Source organism: Electrona antarctica (genome assembly GCF_951216825.1).
Source record: "Electrona antarctica genome assembly, chromosome: 4".
NCBI classification, from domain to species: domain Eukaryota; kingdom Metazoa; phylum Chordata; class Actinopteri; order Myctophiformes; family Myctophidae; genus Electrona; species Electrona antarctica.
Genome location: NC_136809.1, coordinates 31,964,368 through 31,985,610, shown reverse-complemented (window position 1 = coordinate 31,985,610; position 21,243 = coordinate 31,964,368). Strand labels below are relative to the sequence as shown.

Below are 21,243 nucleotides of genomic sequence, written 5' to 3'. Positions count from 1 at the left end.
GTGGCGCGAAGCGACGTGTTGTGTGTTGTAGATCTGCTATTTTCACTAGTTTCAGAATCAAAATCAGGATCATCTTTATTGTCACAACACAGTTTTACAATTAAAAAGGTGGGTGACATTTAGCAGACTCTATTAACCAGAACGACTTGCAAGTGCAAGATGGGTATAAGAAACGTAGGACAAAAATAAATATAGGAAATAAAACATCGAATAAGTGACCAAGATATATCTGCATAAAATAGCGATCTATTAGGTGACAAAAAGCTGAAAAGAGAAGATAAGTCTGCTGTTCTGACTGCAATGGGGAGTTTATTCCACAGTTTGGAATTTAATTGATTGTGGATCATTTTACTCGCTCAAATATTTCCGATGGCATCAGTAGCTTTGCTACGAAAATTCTGCTTACGGGTTTTATGTAATTAATTTAAATCAGTGGAATGTTTAGCTGAATCTTCTTCTGTTTTTGTGTGTGTTCCAGGAACCCGGAGGTCTCAACGACATCCTGAAGAATGTCTTCCTCATCTTCCCTCACTTCTGTCTGGGCAGAGGGTTGATTGACATGGTGAAGAACCAGGCCATGGCCGACGCTCTGGAGAGGTTTGGTAAGAGCAATGTGAATTGATTACACTCTCACGCCCGGAACAGCTGACACAGAAATGTCCTGTAGATCATGCATTTACATCGACGTCCCACTCCCCACATTATGGCTGTAAAACAAGAATTTGTTTTGTGTGCTTCTTTGATCACAGACAGACAGACATTCTAGGTCTTTGTGTAAAGATGTTTATTTATTTTGTATTCTTTTTTTTGTGTGTTTTAAATGTCTTTTCATTGTGCTTCTCCAGGTGAGAACCGCTTCCGTTCTCCTCTGGCGTGGGACATGGTGGGGAAGAACCTGTTTGCCATGGCCGTGGAGGGCGCTGTCTTCTTCGCCATCACCGTCCTCATCCAATACCGCTTTTGCATCAAGGCCAGGTAGGCACTTTTCAGTCCATCTTCAAAATGGTTTCATTTACACCCCCCAGTGGCTGCAAATCACTTGCCCTGTCATCTTGTAATATCTATATACACGCTAGCAGCAAAATTATTCGAATTATTCGAGGGCCACTCGTTATTCTGAAAGGGGGCGGGAGTGCGACGCTCTTGAGTGTCCCTTTTCTGGAGCTAACATTCGATGAGAATAGCAGATCTACAAGCTCGCAACATGATGCATACGTGAGGTTGTAGGCTATTTTCATGTCATCATGATATAGGGAAAAATCAGTATGGTTTGTATGGTGATGTCGCACTGCAGCAGGTCTTTAAGCCAGACACCTTAACAGACACAGTCACAGACACAGATAGACACAGATAGACACAGACACCAACTCAGACACCGTCATACGACAGTGTAAGGCTTAAATCATGTTGTATCTCTTACCTCTTACCGGAGGGTTGACCTTGCCTTGTGTGGTCTGGTGTCCCCAGGTCATCCAGCAGTCACCTGAAGCCCATCGGAGAGGAGGATGAGGACGTGGCCAGGGAGAGACAGAGGATCCTCAGCGGAGGAAGCCAGTCCGACATCCTGGAGCTCCGGCAGCTAACCAAGGTCTACAAACGAAAGCAGAAGCCCGCCGTGGACCGCCTGTGTGTGGGAATTCCTCGAGGAGAGGTGAGACACATGCAACACACAGAATGCCGGCTGTACTGTATCTCCTATGACAGCAATGGCCTTTTATTAACATTATTTCAACTAATCCTGAACTTATTTTGAATGAATGAAACCATCTGTAATACAATATAACTGCAGTGGTTGGAGGTGGTCTCCCTACACTTCCATTGAGACTTTTAGACCCTGGTGTGGTGTCAGGTAGGACACCTAGTACTACACCTAGTAAGATAAGTGCAATAATTACCCCTGTCCAAGCAGGGATTGCCTGTTGAGGAGAGGTAGAAGTTATTTTGGTCTCTCACGTGGGATTATTGGCTTCGAATCCAGGGTAGGGTGTAAGTGTAAAAATGTGGAGCATCGGAGTGAACAGTTTCGGTAACGGGTCATCATTATACTAAAATGAGTATTGACTCGTTCCTTAAAACCTATGTATCGTCTGTCTTTTAGTGCTTCGGTTTGCTGGGGGTCAACGGAGCGGGAAAGACCAGCACCTTCAAGATGCTGACTGGAGACAATCTGGTCACCAGTGGAGAAGCTTACGTGAATGGCAAGAGGTACAAGTCATCAATAACATACAGTCATCAATAACATACAGTCATGTGATCAACCAAATATTAGAATTAGAAGGACTTGTTAAAACCCACTCAAAATCTCTCAATCCACTCTTGCACTCTGAGAGAGAAATCTATCTTTATTATTTCCTACATTTTGTTTTTAATTATTATTGTTTCAAAACATTTTCAAAAAACATTCCCAAAAAGCATTTTTTTTCATGAATTACAAACAAAATTATATTCAATTGCATGAAGAAATCAAAGAAAATCGAAGAAATCTAATGTTTAAGAAGTAGTGAAGTAGTGAAGCTTCAAGCTTGTAGCTTGTAGATCTGCTATTTTCACTAAGTTGGGTCCCGGTGGAATGTCTAATTTGTCTTTTGGGTCATGGGCAAAAAAATGTGGGAACCACTATTCTAGAGAACTTACTCTCTCTCTCTGTGTGTGTGTGTGTGTGTGTGTGTGTGTGTGTGTGTGTGTGTGTGTGTGTGTGTGTGTGTGTGTGTGTGTGTGTGTGTGTGTGTGTGTGTGTGTGTGTGTGTGTGTGTGTGTGTGTGTGTGTGTGTGTGTGTGTGTGTGTGTGTGTGTGTGTGTGTGTGTGTAGTGTGACTACGGAGATAGATGAGGTACATCAGAACATGGGCTACTGTCCCCAGTTCGATGCCATCAATGACCTGCTGACTGGTCGAGAGCATCTGGAGTTCTACGCCATCCTGAGAGGAGTACCTGAGAAAGAAGTCTGTGAGGTCAGTCAAAAGCGCACGCACGCACGCACGCACGCACGCACGCACGCACGCACGCACGCACGCACGCACGCACGCACGCACGCACGCACACACGCACACACGCACGCACGCACGCACACGAAAAGTGAAGAAAAGAAAAGAAAAAAAGATTGACTACATTGGTAAAATCACACTCGTGTGAAGTGAGTGGTGCAACTCTGTGTGGGGGTGGGGGGCGGAAGTTCCAGACCCACAGGGCGGCTCGCCGCCCCGCGTCTGAAACGGTTGAGAAATGACAGAGTTACCATGTGGGGGTCCCTCTACTGTACCCTCTACTGTACTGTACTGTCACTGTACTGTACTGGCACACCCGAAATCACCATATATACAGTTAATATGTGCGTGTGTGTTTGTGTGTGTGTTAGGTTGCGCACAGGTGGTGAAAAACAACCATGCTGTTTTTGTGCTCAGACGCACCCACCCAGCCAGCCACCCACACACATAGCTCCGTAAAGGAGTGGTTGCACCACTCAAAAAAGACAAGAAAAGAGGTGAGAAAACCACATATTTCACCACTAACCTCCTGTTCCTCTTCTCTCCGCTAGGTGGCAGACTGGGGTATACGTAAGCTGGGGCTGGTGAAGTATGTGGACAAGGCAGCAGGCACCTACAGCGGAGGCAACATGAGGAAACTATCCACAGCCATGGCGCTGATAGGAGGACCACCTGTAGTGTTCCTGGTCAGTAACGCTCGCACTCGTTTATTTACATAAGCCATTCTCCCAACAAAAGTGATTGATCCAAGCCAGAACGCCATCGACTGACTGATCATTAAAACAAACTATGCTCTGAAAATGCACGCGGCCGTCGGCCCACCCATCTGACCACGTAACACGGCAGGCTATGAACGGCCATGCAAGCTTGTAGATTTGCTTTTTACGATCTGCTATTTTGTCCACCGCACATTTCGACTTGCACTCAGGGAGTAACTCTGGACAAAAGAGTCTGCTAAACGTGGCAAATCATAAGAACATAGACAAAGGGCTATATCTTGTGCCACCCCTTAACCCTTATCCCTACACTTATTTGCCATTTTTTACTATTTTAAAAAAACCTTTTTAAAGAGTTCAAATAGCTGATCTACAGGCTCACAACGTGTAGATGTAGATCGGCTAGTTGAACTATTTTAAAATGATTTTCAAAATAGTAAAAATGACAAATACGTTTAGGGATAAGGGATAAGGGTGGCGCAAGATGGAGCCCTAAGACTAAGAATTAGTTAGACCTCACTGTGCAGTCGTGTTGTGCTGAGACGTATCTTCTGTGTCGACAGGACGAGCCGACGACAGGGATGGACCCCAAGGCGCGGCGTGCCCTGTGGAACGCCATTCTCAGCATCATCAAAGAGGGACGATCCGTAGTTCTGACCTCTCACAGGTTAGCACAATCGCTTCTATTTAGTGGAGAAAGAAAGCCTACTAGAGATGCTCATGTCTTCACAGGTCATTGTTTGCGTTGTGTGTACCAGGATGTTAACATCTTTGTGTTAATAATATACATGTAACCCACAGTATGGAGGAGTGTGAGGCGTTGTGTACCAGGATGGCCATCATGGTGAACGGAAGGTTCCGCTGTCTGGGTTCTGTCCAGCACCTCAAGAACAGGTGAGAGAGAGAGAGTGCTCCGAACACACTGCCTCTGGCACAGCTACAATGCTGCATGTCAATTTCTGCATGTCCGTTTTCCCTATCATTTACTCACGCCATTGTTGGCTTGTGTTGGCTTGAATACAAGCCAACACGACTTGCACATGACATTCCGTTACAGTGAATGAAGAATACTGTCCAGATTTATAGCTATCTACGATTTATTTGCTAAGTTGATAGCATATCGTGTCATGAATAATCAGTGAGAAAGGCCCTCACTGGCGTAGTTAGCACTGAGAATTATTGAAGTTATACAGTGCATTTTTATTAATAGAAACCAAACGCTGATTACCATACTCAGCGGAACAAATACCCCAAGAATTATAATAACAAAACACTGAAGTAAAAGAGAGGCCTTTATTAACAACAGCAAAACTAATTTCTCATCTGTCTAAATTAGTTTATACATCTGTTTATGAACTCCAAAACAATACCCCACAAGGAATAGATAAGAAAGAAAGATCATTAGAGTGTCCTCCTGTCTTGAACCAGGCCAGTTAGCTAACCTCTTCCCTCTCCATCATTAGAGTGTCCTCCTGTCTTGAACCAGGCCAGTTAGCTAACATCTTCCCTCTCCATCATTAGAGTGTCCCCTGTCTTGAACCAGGCCAGTTAGCTAACATCTTCCCTCTCCATCATTAGAGTGTCCTCCTGTCTTGAACCAGGCCAGTTAGCTAACCTCTTCCCTCTCCATCATTAGAGTGTCCTCCTGTCTTGAACCAGGCCAGTTAGCTAACCTCTTCCCTCTCCATCATTAGAGTGTCCTCCTGTCTTGAACCAGGCCAGTTAGCTAACCTCTTCCCTCTCCATCATTAGAGTGTCCTCCTGTCTTGAACCAGGCCAGTTAGCTAACCTCTTCCCTCTCCATCATTAGAGTGTCCTCCTGTCTTGAACCAGGCCAGTTAGCTAACCTCTTCCCTCTCCATCATTAGAGTGTCCGCATGCCTTGAACCAGGCCAGTTAGCTAACCTCTTCCCTCTCCATCATTAGAGTGTCCTCCTGCCTTGAACCAGGCCAGTTAGCTAACCTCTTCCCTCTCCAAACAGGTTCGGGGACGGCTACACCATCATCCTGCGGGTGGCGGGTCCCGACCCAGACCTGCGGCCGGTCATGGGCTTCATAGAGCGCGAGCTGCCAGGCAGCACGCTGAAGGAGAAACACCGCAACATGCTGCAGTACCAGCTGCCCTCCTCGCTCACCTCCCTGGCCCGTATCTTCTCCCTGCTCTCCTCCAACAAGGAGGCTCTCAGCATAGAGGACTACTCCGTGTCCCAAACCACTCTAGACCAAGTAAGAAGACCCCCCCCCCCCCATCATGCTGTTTGTTGTTGTTGTTTAGTAATGGTTTGTAAGGGTACGTGATGAGTTAGATGTTTGGGGGCTGATGCCGAGTGAAAAGGGGTCTGATATCATTATATTGCCCGGTATCCAATGACGGATCATTGCAATAACATAGACATCAGTGCAGTTAAACAGTAAACTTCACGGGAATTTAATAATATATTAGTATAAGAAACATGAATTGAATTTTTGAATTACCACAAGCATATTTTTTCTGCATTATGTTTTGTAAAGAATGTTTTCATTCTGTATGTTACACACTAAATGTGCTGATAAAATCATCTATCCATCATCCCCCTTGTAAAAAAACAGCCCATAGTGTTGAATGCTATTCATTTCAGTGTTCGCTCAGTATTGTTGGCATGATGGTTGTCTTGGCCTACTGTAACGTCCATCTAACTGTCGTTCCGTCTTCCCGCAGGTGTTCGTTAACTTCGCCAAGGACCAAAGTGATGAGGACCACCTGAAAGACCTCCACCTGAACAAGAGGGACGCCGTAGTGGTCGATGTTACTAAACTCAACTCCTTCCTCACGGACAGCAAGGCACGGGAGAGCTGCGTGTGATTCTACAACCAACCAAAAGGGGGTAGAGACTAACAACCCCCGCCCAACCCCACCACCACCTCTACCAACACCAATCAGAAACAAGGACCACTTAAGGAGGGACATGTTCTTTTTTATTTCAATTTTCCTTTAGTCTTTTACAATGATCATTTCTCAGTGGACCTGCGGATAAGCACACAGCCTTCTTGAACAAGATGAGGTGGGACTTGCAGGCGTTCAGACAAGACACTGAAATAATGAGGGAAAAAAAGAGAAAGAAAAATAAATCAATGCAAATCAATGCAAAACTACTATGTGAGAGAACTGTTAAGCTACTAAGACACGAGGGAGTGGATTGGGCGTGGAGGCAGAAGACTGGTGCTTCTCCTCCACATCACGGACGGGTTGAACGGCGGACCGAACAGACTTGAAGCAGAATCAGACCCATCAGGGGGGGCTTATTCACTCACTGGATGAGGCGGTTTGAATCCCGTCCGTCTTCATGCACGAGCGATCAAATGGTGGGAACGTGCAGCGCTCGCTGGACCGAGCGTTGAGTGAGTCGGCTCACTTGGGGAAAACTGAGTTATCGGCACTCAGCCGGAAAATGTGTATGTGCTATTCTGATGTTAAAAAGATGCGAAAATGTACCAATCATTCACTGCCAACGGCTACAGGGGGAGGGGTTATTGTTTTATATTCAGGGTCAAATCCCTCTCCATCTCTCTTCGTTACCATGTGCAGTTGTTTTAAAACGACAATGATTGATAATTCTACAATTCAAATGATCTCACAAAATATATATTTATGCTAGGCAAACTGTTTCTAATTTGATCAATTTAGCTTCATTTATTTTTCTTTCTTTCTTTTTATACGACTATATGCATCAAATAGGTAAATTTAACCTCAACAGAGTTTCGTGTTGGATTATTTGATATTGATTATGGTAGATAACTTTTTCTTTCCGTTATTTGCTTGGTTTTTTATGTCTTTTGACATTGTCCAGCACAGTGCCTATACGTGGCCACATCCTGAGTTTCAGGCTAAGGGTTTTGCTGTGTGTACTGTACCATGGGTCGAGAGAGAACTCACAGCACTCCAACAACTCCACAACACCATCGACAACAACAATGTACATAGGCTACCGAGGAATGTATGTGACAGACAGCAACATCGAACAGTCGACCGATGACACCATGCATGAAAGGGCAGTCAAAGCAATGGACCGCTTTCATTGAGACTGTATTGGATCAAATGGCAGGCAACAAAGACCAAGAGGAACAAAAGATGCTTGTCAAGTTGTCAGTGCAGAATAATGCTCCAGTATAGGCTGCAGAGATGTGATGTAAAGTGAAAAGCAACTGATAGATTCTTGTTTATTGGTCTTCGGAAGTACCTGGAAATATTTATTGCATGCTCTCACACACACACACACACACACACACACACACACACACACACACACACACACACACACACACACACACACACACACACACACACACACACGACAATCCTCACTTCTATTGTGTGTGTCAAAGCATGACTTGTCAGATGGGCTTATTAGGGACCTGAAACGGACTGAAATCATACTCTATTGTTGGATTTTCTGAGCATATAAGCAGTACATGTGGAGTCTAAATCCATGTTGTAAAAGAAAAACATGTGTATTAATGTGACTAATGAGTGACTAGAGGTAAGGCCTAAGATCCCATCTATGGAGAGGAGTTTTTCTTATCCAGAACCCTGCTAGCTCTGGTTGGCTAGCATCCTCTCTGTGTATGGGATGTAGAGAATATCCATTCCACAGACAGATGCTTTTATTATGCACCTGTGTTACATCACAGGCGGAGCCAACACAGATGTGGATATTATGTGCGATAATACTATTGTGATGTTGTCAAAAGAAAAACAAAAAAAGAAGAAATATACAGTACTTGTGAAGTGTAAAACACAGCACCGGTGCCAAATGGAGCTGAATGTGTATTTTTGACCAGCATAATTCTGAGGACACAACGATTCGTACCGTCAAAGTTGCGTGCTTTTGTTTTTATTTCAAATGTTTTTTAGCAAACAGTCGGCTACAATTTTCCTCTTTGATTGCCTCTTTTCCCAACATATATATATAGAAAAAAGAAAACACACGTAGGTGTACTATCTGTGCTCCCTTAATTCTGTTTGTCTCATCTTTGTATCTTCAGTGCAGTTGCCAAACATCAGTATCTTTGTGAAATATGTCTACAAGCCATCACAATGTTGGAGACATATTACACATAAGCGTCCAGACTTTCACAATCATTATCCTCTTCCATTTTGTAAACGAGACACAGCTAGCCAGTGAGACAGGCCGTCTGGATCGTCACACAGTGAGACAAACCACAGGGACCACATCAGTGAGTGCACTTCCGAGTGCTTCTAATCTAAACCTGCCATCGTTCAACGTTATGAGTCGATGGGGGGTGCTCAATTTTATTTTATTATCTCTTGTGGAGGGTTTCTATTTATTTATGGGTTATACATGCAGTGGGGTGTCAAGGCCTCTGAACTACCATTAATATGAGATGAGTACAGTTCTCAGCCTAATCCACATAGACACCCACGCTGTGTGGAAACCCACTGAGCACTTTATGGCCAGAGTCCTTCATCCAAACACATCCAGGACGGTGCAGGGCTCTGGTTATTGGCACGTCAAAACATTGAGACTATTTAAGAAACCTTTTGCACTGGAACACGGCGGACAAGAAAAAGACTATATACCACTATCATGTTCTAAGAAATTTGTTCCAAGGGAAGCTAATTAGAGGCAGTATAGTGGAAAAACAAGGAGGTTTAAAAAGAAAGGTAGAAGTGTAATACCATGATGGTGATTTCCTCTTTTCACGCTAAATATTATTTGTTTACATTTTGAAGTATTAAACAGTGGCTGTTTGAGTCTGTTACTTGTTGTGTACAGTTACTATTATACATGAATAAATAAATTCATACATTTTGAAAATAACATTGGTGTCATATATTTCTCCACTGCTGACTTAATGCATTTCACTCTACTGAAGTAGCGATTGTTAAAAGTTTAGTTTCGAAAAAGGACTCTGTGTAAGTAAGAATAGAATAGTCAGACAGACAGACTAAATTTAGAATGCTTCTCGCATTCAAGTGAGCAGCCCAACTATTCGAGAATACTCGTGTACCCATTTCAAGGAGATATGAGACAGACCATGTGATGTGGGACAACACCGTTTTAATGAAGATAGGGATGAAACATTGGGATATATTTTGCACACAATACAAAATGAGTAGCTTACTGTACGTATAACTTCCCCCATAGCAGGGAAAATAGACATTGAGGAAAGGAAAACATATTGCTTTGACTACTGTGGACATCCATGCATTGTTAAGTAGTCCACCAGTTTGACTACTGTGGACACCCATGGATTGTTAAGTAGTCCACCAGTTTGACTACTGTGGACATCCATGGATTGTTAAGTAGTCCACCAGTTTGACTACTGTGGACATCCATGGATTGTTAAGTAGTCCACCAGTTTTTGCAAACCCAAACAGACAGGCCTGTGTTCATCACCCTGGCATTCTATTGCTGTGGGCCAATACTCTATCCATGTCCTCTCACCCATCACATACTGGTACCTAAGGACAAAATACATTCTGTTAACTCATCTCTAAATTAGTACTGATAAACATAATTCTACAGTGAACATGCACATACAATGTATTTGTCAGAATTGTGAGGTGAAAGAAACAACAACAGAACAATTGGGGTACAGAACAAATGTGGGGGAATAGAAAGTCAAAAGTAAGATAAATCATACAGTATACGCCATATGGTAGTATAAAAGCTAAAATGTATAATGAAATAATGTTGAACAGCTGCAACACACAGCAAACTCACCCTGGGTCATTTGGGTCATCATTTTTGAACATATCCTTTGATGTGCCCATGATCAGATAGGTCCTATCTTTTGTCAATCTCATAGACTCTCTGCAGTGTTGGAAACCTAGAAATGCACGGAGCTGCCCCTGTGCACCCATATCAGTTCCTGTAACATGAATATAACATAACAGTGAATGAAATGCAAATAATAATTAAATGGAGCGTATCATAAAAACCCTTCCATTTACCCAGTACATTCCTCAGATCAACTGGATACAAGTTCACGAATCATTTGTGGGTGTAAAAATGTGAAACAGAAAGGACTAGCCTCAGTAGCCTGTCAGTAGAAACTCCTGATATTTTCACTACCGGCTAAAAGCTCCAGTTTGAATACTGATACTAAAAGCACCACCATAACAAAATGGCACCATCAAGTTTGAATGTTTTGATCATTAGAGAGAGGATTAGAATCTATTGATAATAATTGAAAAAGAATGCATCACACTTAAAAGTAGAATGAGCAGAATGACGTATATAAAAGTGTAGGTGATGCTTCTTGACCCAGATGGATAACAGATGGATGCTAAAATGAGTTGTGTTAAGCCCAAACCACACCAAAGGGTCGAGACGGGACGTGGCGGTATTAGCGTTCGTCCCAGCGGTGTGATATGTCCTGTTGCACGTCGACCCAAGGAAGCCCCCTCAGGGACCCCTGAGGGTACCCAGACCCCACTTAAAGAACCACATGTTAAAAGCACCCTGCCTCTATTGCAGATCCGATGATTAAGCTTTAAGGAATTCGAGGGGGAAATTTAAGGCAAACGTTACATTCAGTCAATTAAAATAGATCAACCGATAAGAGAGAGGAATATCTACCTATCTTGATGACTTCTTCTATGCGCATATGGTAAATGTCTGTGGATTTAGCATCTTCAAATTGCTCCAGTCTTGCTTTGTACACTGTGGACAGACATGTTGCACACTGTTAACAGTAGTTTATTGTGCACGCACGCACGCACGCACGCACGCACGCACGCACGCACGCACGCACGCACGCACGCACGCACGCACGCACGCACGCACCCGCGCACACACACACACACACACACACACACACACACACACACACACACACACACACACACACACACACACACACACACACACACACTCTCGCACACACAAGTACGCACACAAACACACACACACACACACACACACACACACACACACACACACACACACATACCATAATCTATTCTGCTGTCCACTGCAGTCTCACAGGCCTTAGCTGAACGCTCATCATTGTTAATTTTGCCCTTCTTCTGCATACTGCAGGTCTCTGGAAATGTTCACAAATTAAATACAGTAATGAGCTTTTGTCTGAGATTGTATATCAATGAATGTAAAATGAATGATTAATTACAATATCTAGTGTCAGTCAAAATATACAGAATTTATGTAGTTTTATGTTTATTTAAGGGTACCATGTCTCAAAGGTACATATTCTATATCAGCTATGTGTGTATAATATTTGAGAATTTGAAAATGAGCAAATGTATACAGATACTTTGTATGTACTGTATTTACAATAGCAGCAATCAATGATAATAGAGAGACAAGTAAATGAAAGCTGTGACTTCAGGTTGACTCGCATAGTTAGTCCCTTCCTAGAGCTAAATGGAAATGAGCCGTTGTTGTTGTTGCTGACCTTCAGCACATGTACATTCAGCAGCGTTCTTTTTACAGAGCGTTAATAGCTCTCCCTGGGCCCTCTCTGGATGGTAGAATTTCACACATTTCCTCTCTATAAGGAGAACAAAAACAGAGAGATCCCTGTGATTTTTGCAGACAAACAGATGAAAACTTGATTCATTCAATGTCTCATATAGCATATTACAAATAACACTGAGAGCATTAAGCTATAGTACAGATAGGGTTTCACAAGGGTTTTCATGTAATTCATCATTATTGTAGATAGTCAGAACCTGAAACTAACCTAAAACATCTTGAAACCATGGTTACAGCAATGAAATTGATAACATTCCAAACACTTATTTATGTGTGCATATCTATGTTTATGTATACACTTGTATGTATGATGTACGCACATACGTACGTACGTATTTTGTATGATGTATATGAAGCATATATTTTTTGTGTATATGTTTGTGTTTTGTGTTTGTATGATTGTGTGCATGTGTGTATCCCCGGCGCGCACTGCAAAGACAGAGCAAGTGCAGAGGGAGTGTTCCTGTCAACTCACCATTGTAGTACTCATAGACAGAGGGAGTGTTCCTGTCAACTCACCATTGTAGTACTCATAGACAGACAGAGGGAGTGTTCCTGTCAACTCACCATTGTAGTACTCATAGACAGAGACAGTGCAGAGGGAGTGTTCCTGTCAACTCACCATTGTAGTACTCATAGACAGAGGGAGTGTTCCTGTCAACTCACCATTGTAGTACTCATAGACAGACAGAGGGAGTGTTCCTGTCAACTCACCATTGTAGTACTCATAGACAGACAGAGGGAGTGTTCCTGTCAACTCACCATTGTAGTACTCATAGACAGAGACAGTGCAGAGGGAGTGTTCCTGTCAACTCACCATTGTAGTACTCATAGACAGAGACAGTGCAGAGGGAGTGTTCCTGTCAACTCACCATTGTAGTACTCATAGACAGACACTGCTGCGGGTTGCATGATGCCCACTTTCATTGTCTGGGTGACTCTAAAAGCAAACTCGTCTGGCCGTTTGTGAGACACCTAGATACAGTCAAACACCAAGGTAAGCGACAGAGGGAGATTGTGTGTGTGTGTGTGTGTGTGTGTGTGTGTGTGTGTGTGTGTGTGTGTGTGTGTGTGTGTGTGTGTGTGTGTGTGTGTGTGTGTGTGTGTGTGTGTGTGAGAGAGAGAGAGAGAGAGAGAGAGAGAGAGGGGTATAGTGATATACACATTTTACAGTATAAAGAGAGCTGGACTTACCTTGTTCAGGTAGATTATAAGGGAACCTCTTTCTGACAGAACTGTGTTCATCTCATATTTTGCAATGACTTGGTCGACTCCGTCGATTAACTACACACACAAACATACAATATTACATTAACATCCCATGCATTTGGGGATTGGGGTTATATGTTTGCTGGCGAGTGTAAACCTTGTCCAAGTGACACTCTTGTATGATGAAAGTAGGGCATTAATTAAAAAATAAACTTGAATTTGAAATATGGTTATACAAGGTTTCTGCCAGACTGCAACAATCATTTTTTTCTAATGCACCCTTCTATTTGCGTGCGTGCGTGTGTGCGTGCGTGCGTGCGTGCGTGCGTGCGTGTGTGTGTATGCGTGTTGTGGTTTAACCCTTACCTTGTCCAGATCATTTGTGTTCACAGTAAATCCAGTGAGCAAGCCAATATCCAAAATTGACATGCTGGAATCTGCCTCCTTGTCCTTATACCTGTGAAGATAGACAATGGATGGATTAGTCAAAAGAAAAGATGAGCAGAGCATGAATATTCCCTCAGTCTGACACTCAACTTCGCAGTCCTTTTCAAAGCTAAATAAAGAATATAATGTGTAAAGTATAAGACTGGTGCTGTTTTCTGTTAATGTTTTCTATGACCGCAGCTAGCAAGCAAGCAGGGCAAAACAAAGAAAAACAATCAAATTGACTGATCACTGGAAATTAAAGTAAATTAATATGTTTCTAATGTGGCTCCAACAAATGGTATTAGTAGTTTACCCCTCAAATAATCACGGAGAATCTTTTGTTTTTGGCGCATTCCTAAGACAATAATTTGATGACCGGCAGAGTCTCCGGCAGGAGACTAAATTGCATTTGAGTCTCCTGTCATCAAATTATTAAAATAATAATAAGGGTAATAATAATAATAATAATATTAATAATAATAATAATAATAATAATAATAATAGAGAAACAATAAAGGCAAAGGAGAACAAGGAACAGGAAGGAAAGAAGGAGAAGAGGAAGAGGGAGCATGATGTACAGTAGTAAATAAAGATAATGTTGCTGGTCAGAAAATATCAATCTGCAATACAGCCTTGTCTATCACTTTACTTACAACACCAATATTCTCAGCTTGTATGTCTTCAAGTCTCCTACTGTTTTCTCTGGTGGAGATGAACAAAAAAGAATTTCAAAGACAAAGAAAAAGAAAAAGAAACTCAAACAAGGTACACAGTCAAACATACAGCAAGCAAAGTGACACACAGCCAGAAACAAACAACATCTACACTAAACCAGTGGTTCTCAAAAAAATTCATCTCGAGGACCCCCAAAGAATTTTATGACACAGGCCCCCGTAAAAGAAGATTTGTGTTAAGAAATGTAAAAAAATATTGTAATTGCGTCCACAGCTTGTAGGTTATTTTCGAAGTATGAAAGTATGAAATAGGGATGAAGTTGTTAAACTTATTCTGAACATGATGCTACTGTATACAAACAGGTTTTGCTGGCGACCCCCCTGGAACCCCCTCAAGGACCACTGCACTAAACTGACAGCTAAACGGATCAACACATGGCAGACAAACTGCACAGGCAGCCATGCAGCATCCAATTCACCTGGGATGAGTTCCACAGAGACGTTAAACTTCTGACAGTCACTCTTCCGTTCTTTTGGTAAGGCATAATAGAGTGACACCACCTGTCAGCAGATGGATAGAGTTAATGTTAGAACGATCAAGAAAATGTATTCGTGTAACATAGAATGCCTCTATTATCCGCCTATGTCTCATCGCCGTCAGACAGAAACCTCTATATTTAGCCTTTTAATGTTTTTTCCCCATTAAATTCATGCCCTGTTTTTATTGGTGTGGCTGGAGAGTGATGCTCACTGTGAGAGTTGCTTCTCCTCTTCCTGTGGCTGTCACTTGCAGGTTATGGTTTACATCTTTGATCTGTCCAAAGTTGCACACACACACACACACGTCACACACACACACACACACACACACACACACACACACACACACACACACACACACACACACACACACACACAGTTAGATTTCTCGTCTGTGTGTGTGTGACTGCGTGCGTGCGTGCGTGCGTGCGTGCGTGCGTGCGTGCGTGCGTGCGTGCGTGCGTGCGTGCGTGCGTGCGTGCGTGTGTGCGTGCGTGTCTGACCTTAGATGTTCTAGTTGTATAGAAGTTGTCATGGTTGATGTTGAAACTGTCAGGCTTTGCTCTTCCAGGAATCAAGATGTCCACATCCAGATCATATTCTACTTCATTTGCACTGACCCAGTACTCAGACACTGCCTGGTACACTATCATGGTCGCCTGGAAAGTGGTGGGAAGAGACTCAACTTTATTGTCACAACACAATTACAGGTTATGGAAAAGTGAAACTCTTGTTTATGCAGGCTTTCACGTTTGCAGCTCAGGGAGAAAAAGAAAAATAACTAGAAAAAGTGCTCCTCGGAGAATAGGTCTCCACCAGGTTAGGAATGTTTGTAATGTTTGGACAAAATGTGTAGGAGTAATAATAAACATGGTTTTGTTGTTGTTTTGTTTTTGCCCCCTGGTGTCACTATAATAGGGCAATGTTTAAAGGGTGGCATTAATTGTTCCTCAATGTAGTGGAAACGATAGAATATAAAAACATCACACAGATCCGTCTTGATCACATGACTATAAAGATTGTGTACCAATTTGTGTGATATTTGGATAAAATCTGAAGGACTAATATAAAAAGATGTGTTTCACATAAGTCGGCTCCTGGTGGCGCTATAAAAGGCAGATGTGAAAAATGCAGGTAAAAGGTTTTTCCTTGGCCTCGAGTCTAGGGAGTGCATACAAAGTTTTACACAGATTGGTGCAGTTATAGGTAAAAATACAAATTGCCTTATAGCACCACCATGAGGCTGATTTTAAAATGTGACACGGACGGACGGACAGGGTGCATAACATACTCTCTCTGCATGCCTTCGGCTTGGTGGAGACAATTAGCAGCATAAAGTAAAACAAATGAGAGACAGTGTAAAGGAGAGGAGAAAACAGAGAGAAGGTTTGTAATGTGCGTGTACAGCTTATGCATATGTGTGTTACCTGAGTGGAGCCAAAACCTCCACCGTACTTTCTCTGTTTGTTGAACCATCTGACAACATGGCTTGCTTCATCAAAGGCCTTCGTTCATAAAAATGAATGAAAAGAAAGGAGCTAAGTGATGAATCGTTGAAATGGAAACTCATAATATTGTTCTGCTGGTGTCACATATCGATCTGCTTATTATTATTTATATTATTAATCCACAGTTTAATCTTGTCTTTCAGTAGCCAATATGTAGATACAAGAAGTAAGATAAGACGCAATACAATACTGCTATAGTTTAATGTTTTGTTCGTTTTTGCGTATCTATTTGCCATCAATGTGTGCACAATGCACATTATGAACACATCTAGGCACTAAGGCGCCTAATTCAAATAATGTGATCCCTAAAAAACAAGGAATCACATGCGTCAGACCACACCTCATTTTAACTCATTCAGCACTCTTTTGACGCCTGTTTTCCAAAGGCCCCGGGCACCGAGATCGCCTATTTTAATATCAATTTATTATGATGATCAACTGTGTCCTGTATTGTCTGTTGAAAAAATAACGGAAAAAAATGAAATGGAAAATCTGTTGGTCTTATGCTGTCTATGGGGATGCAAATCTTAGAACGCTAATATCTCGTATTCTTCTTTTTAGACCAGAAAACAGCTTGATTTGCAGCTCATTTCTCAAAACGATCCTAGCTTACTAAAAGTATGTTTTGGGTGAATTAAATGACAATCGCGGGGCATGTCACATAGCAGATTTTTACCTATTCCTGACTCACGGTTTTCGGCTTTCAATGGTGCTTGCCATTGAAAATACATGTGTGGCGGTCAGAGCTCTCCACCAGATGGCGCTGTGGTACCGAATGAGTTAAGACCAACACAGCCCCATGTGCAAAATCTGCACACGATGACATTGATTTTACAATATAAATTGGGGTCTCAGAGATAGAAATGCCATTAAATGGGGGTCCATCCGTAGACTAAAGCATGTCAAACTGGGGGTCCTTGAAATGAAACGGGTTGAGAATCACTGCTAGACAGCTAGAGCCGTAAAAATCTTCTCTTATGGGGGTCCCTGGCATTATCTCTTCTAATGGGGGTCCGCCGGCTAATTAGTGTCAATTTGGGGGTCCTTGACGCGAAAACGTTTGGGAACCACTGATCTAGACAACACGGGCAGAAGGCATGCATTTGACAACTGAGTCAGGGTGATACCTAATGCACCTATAGCGCTTCAGGGTGATACCTAATGCACCTATAGCGCTTCCCTAGGGTGATACCTAATGCACCTATAGCGCTTCAGGGTGATACCTAATGCACCTATAGCGCTTCATCAGGGTGATACCTAATGCACCTATAGCGCTTCAGGGTGATACCTAATGCACCTATAGCGCTTCAGGGTGATACCTAATGCACCTATAGCGCTTCATCAGGGTGATACCTAATGCACCTATAGCGCTTCAGGGTGATACCTAATGCACCTATAGCGCTTCCCTAGGGTGATACCTAATGCACCTATAGCGCTTCAGGGTGATACCTAATGCACCTATAGCGCTTCATCAGGGTGATACCTAATGCACCTATAGCGCTTCATCAGGGTGATACCTAATGCACCTATAGCGCTTCAGGGTGATACCTAATGCACCTATAGCGCTTCCCTAGGGTGATACCTTATGCACCTATAGCGCTTCAGGGTGATACCTAATGCACCTATAGCGCTTCAGGGTGATACCTAATGCACCTATAGCGCTTCAGGGTGATACCTAATGCACCTATAGCGCTTCCCTAGGGTGATACCTAATGCACCTATAGCGCTTCATCAGGGTGATACCTAATGCACCTATAGCGCTTCCCTAGGGTGATACCTAATGCACCTATAGCGCTTCCCTAGGGTGATACCTAATGCACCTATAGCGCTTCCCGCCAAGCGTCAGGGTGATACCTAATGCACCTATAGCGCTTCATCAGGGTGATACCTAATGCACCTATAGCGCTTCAGGGTGATACCTAATGCACCTATAGCGCTTCAGGGTGATACCTAATGCACCTATAGCGCTTCAGGGTGATACCTAATGCACCTATAGCGCTTCAGGGTGATACCTAATGCACCTATAGCGCTTCAGGGTGATACCTAATGCACCTATAGCGCTTCAGGGTGATACCTAATGCACCTATAGCGCTTCAGGGTGATACCTAATGCACCTATAGCGCTTCAGGGTGATACCTAATGCACCTATAGCGTTTCAGGGTGATACCTAATGCACCTATAGCGCTTCCCGCCAAGCGTCAGGGTGATACCTAATGCACCTATAGCGCTTCCCGCCAAGCGTCAGGGTGATACCTAATGCACCTATAGCGCTTCCATCAGGGTGATACCTAATGCACCTATAGCGCTTCCCGCCAAGCGTCAGGGTGATACCTAATGCACCTATAGCGCTTCCCGCCAAGCGTCAGGGTGATACCTAATGCACCTATAGCGCTTCCCGCCAAGCGTCAGGGTGATACCTAATGCACCTATAGCGCTTCCATCAGGGTGATACCTAATGCACCTATAGCGCTTCCCGCCAAGCGTCAGGGTGATACCTAATGCACCTATAGCGCTTCCCGCCAAGCGTCAGGGTGATACCTAATGCACCTATAGCGCTTCCCGCCAAGCGTCAGGGTGATACCTAATGCACCTATAGCGCTTCCATCAGGGTGATACCTAATGCACCTATAGCGCTTCCCGCCAAGCGTCAGGGTGATACCTAATGCACCTATAGCGCTTCCCGCCAAGCGTCAGGGTGATACCTAATGCACCTATAGCGCTTCCCGCCAAGCGTCAGGGTGATACCTAATGCACCTATAGCGCTTCCCGCCAAGCGTCAGGGTGATACCTAATGCACCTATAGCGCTTCCCGCCAAGCGTCAGGGTGATACCTAATGCACCTATAGCGCTTCCCGCCAAGCGTCAGGGTGATACCTAATGCGCCTATAGCGCTTCCCGCCAAGCGTCAGGGGTGATACCTAATGCACCTATAGCGCTTCCCGCCAAGCGTCAGGGTGATACCTAATGCGCCTATAGCGCTTCCCGCCAAGCGTCAGGGTGATACCTAATGCACCTATAGCGCTTCCCGCCAAGCGTCAGGGTGATACCTAATGCACCTATAGCGCTTCCCGCCAAGCGTCAGGGTGATACCTAATGCACCTATAGCGCTTCCCGCCAAGCGTCAGGGTGATACCTAATGCACCTATAGCGCTTCCCGCCAAGCGTCAGGGTGATACCTAATGCACCTATAGCGCTTCCCGCCAAGCGTCAGGGTGATACCTAATGCACCTATAGCGCTTCCCGCCAAGCGTCAGGGTGATACCTAATGCACCTATAGCGCTTCCCGCCAAGCGTCAGGGTGATACCTAATGCACCTATAGCGCTTCCCGCCAAGCGTCAGGGTGATACCTAATGCACCTATAGCGCTTCCCGCCAAGCGTCAGGGTGATACCTAATGCACCTATAGCGCTTCCCGCCAAGCGTCAGGGTGATACCTAATGCACCTATAGCGCTTCCCGCCAAGCGTCAGGGTGATACCTAATGCACCTATAGCGCTTCCCGCCAAGCGTCAGGGTGATACCTAATGCACCTATAGCGCTTCCCCCCAAGCGTCAGGGTGATACCTAATGCACCTATAGCGCTTCCCGCCAAGCGTCAGGGGTGATACCTAATGCACCTATAGCGCTTCCCGCCAAGCGTCAGGGTGATACCTAATGCACCTATAGCGCTTCCCGCCAAGCGTCAGGGTGATACCTAATGCACCTATAGCGCTTCCCGCCAAGCGTCAGGGTGATACCTAATGCACCTATAGCGCTTCCCTCCAAGCGTCAGGGTGATACCTAATGCACCTATAGCGCTTCCCGCCAAGCGTCAGGGTGATACCTAATGCACCTATAGCGCTTCCCGCCAAGCGTCAGGGGTGATACCTAATGCACCTATAGCGCTTCCCGCCAAGCGTCAGGGGTGATACCTAATGCACCTATAACGCTTCCCGCCAAGCGTCAGGGGTGATACCTAATGCACCTATAGCGCTTCCCGCCAAGCGTCAGGGTGATACCTAATGCGCCTATAGCGCTTCCCGCCAAGCGTCAGGGTGATACCTAATGCGCCTATAGCGCTTCCCGCCAAGCGTCAGGGTGATACCTAATGCACCTATAGCGCTTCCCGCCAAGCGTCAGGGTGATACCTAATGCACCTATAGCGCTTCCCGCCAAGCGTCAGGGTGATACCTAATGCACCTATAGCGCTTCCCGCCAAGCGTCAGGGTGATACCTAATGCACCTATAGCGCTTCCCGCCAAGCGTCAGGGTGATACCTAATGCACCTATAGCGCTTCCCGCCAAGCGTCAGGGGTGATACCTAATGCACCTATATCGCTTCCCGCCAAGCGTCAGGGTGATACCTAATGCACCTATAGCGCTTCCCGCCAAGCGTCAGGGTGATACCTAATGCACCTATAGCGCTTCCCGCCAAGCGTCAGGGTGATACCTAATGCACCTATAGCGCTTCCCGCCAAGCGTCAGGGTGATACCTAATGCACCTATAGCGCTTCCCGCCAAGCGTCAGGGTGATACCTAATGCACCTATAGCGCTTCCCGCCAAGCGTCAGGGTGATACCTAATGCACCTATAGCGCTTCCCGCCAAGCGTCAGGGTGATACCTAATGCACCTATAGCGCTTCCCGCCAAGCGTCAGGGTGATACCTAATGCACCTATAGCGCTTCCCGCCAAGCATCAGGGTGATA

The 21,243-nt window shown here is 44.4% G+C and overlaps 2 protein-coding genes across 5 annotated transcripts in view; one reads left to right on the top strand and one right to left on the bottom strand.

The window, feature by feature from the left end:
* The window catches only part of LOC306922269 (phospholipid-transporting ATPase ABCA1-like), a 61,886-nt gene extending 53,225 nt beyond the window's left edge, over positions 1-8,661 (top strand). For all 4 annotated transcript variants that reach the window (XM_079499730.1, XM_079499728.1, XM_079499729.1 and 1 more), the window contains exons 40-49: positions 479-602; positions 846-975; positions 1,468-1,651; positions 2,099-2,205; positions 2,810-2,951; positions 3,536-3,670; positions 4,264-4,367; positions 4,502-4,594; positions 5,683-5,926; positions 6,399-8,661. In XM_079499730.1, coding sequence (XP_079355856.1) covers positions 479-602; positions 846-975; positions 1,468-1,651; positions 2,099-2,205; positions 2,810-2,951; positions 3,536-3,670; positions 4,264-4,367; positions 4,502-4,594; positions 5,683-5,926; positions 6,399-6,542 — 1,407 coding nt within the window. In that variant the 3' untranslated portion in view covers positions 6,543-8,661. The remainder of the gene's footprint in view (positions 1-478; positions 603-845; positions 976-1,467; positions 1,652-2,098; positions 2,206-2,809; positions 2,952-3,535; positions 3,671-4,263; positions 4,368-4,501; positions 4,595-5,682; positions 5,927-6,398) is intronic.
* A 1,091-nt stretch (positions 8,662-9,752) lies between these two features.
* Positions 9,753-21,243, bottom strand: part of LOC306921256 (complement C3-like) — a gene marked incomplete at its 5' end in the record, with an annotated part of 39,742 nt that continues 28,251 nt past the window's right edge. The window contains 13 exons of the mRNA XM_079498366.1: positions 9,753-10,163; positions 10,426-10,573; positions 11,284-11,367; positions 11,657-11,749; positions 12,119-12,214; positions 13,071-13,173; positions 13,393-13,482; positions 13,774-13,864; positions 14,490-14,538; positions 14,990-15,071; positions 15,262-15,324; positions 15,554-15,709; positions 16,478-16,555. Of these exons, the coding sequence (XP_079354492.1) occupies positions 10,022-10,163; positions 10,426-10,573; positions 11,284-11,367; positions 11,657-11,749; positions 12,119-12,214; positions 13,071-13,173; positions 13,393-13,482; positions 13,774-13,864; positions 14,490-14,538; positions 14,990-15,071; positions 15,262-15,324; positions 15,554-15,709; positions 16,478-16,555 (1,275 nt within the window). The 3' untranslated portion in view covers positions 9,753-10,021. The remainder of the gene's footprint in view (positions 10,164-10,425; positions 10,574-11,283; positions 11,368-11,656; positions 11,750-12,118; positions 12,215-13,070; positions 13,174-13,392; positions 13,483-13,773; positions 13,865-14,489; positions 14,539-14,989; positions 15,072-15,261; positions 15,325-15,553; positions 15,710-16,477; positions 16,556-21,243) is intronic.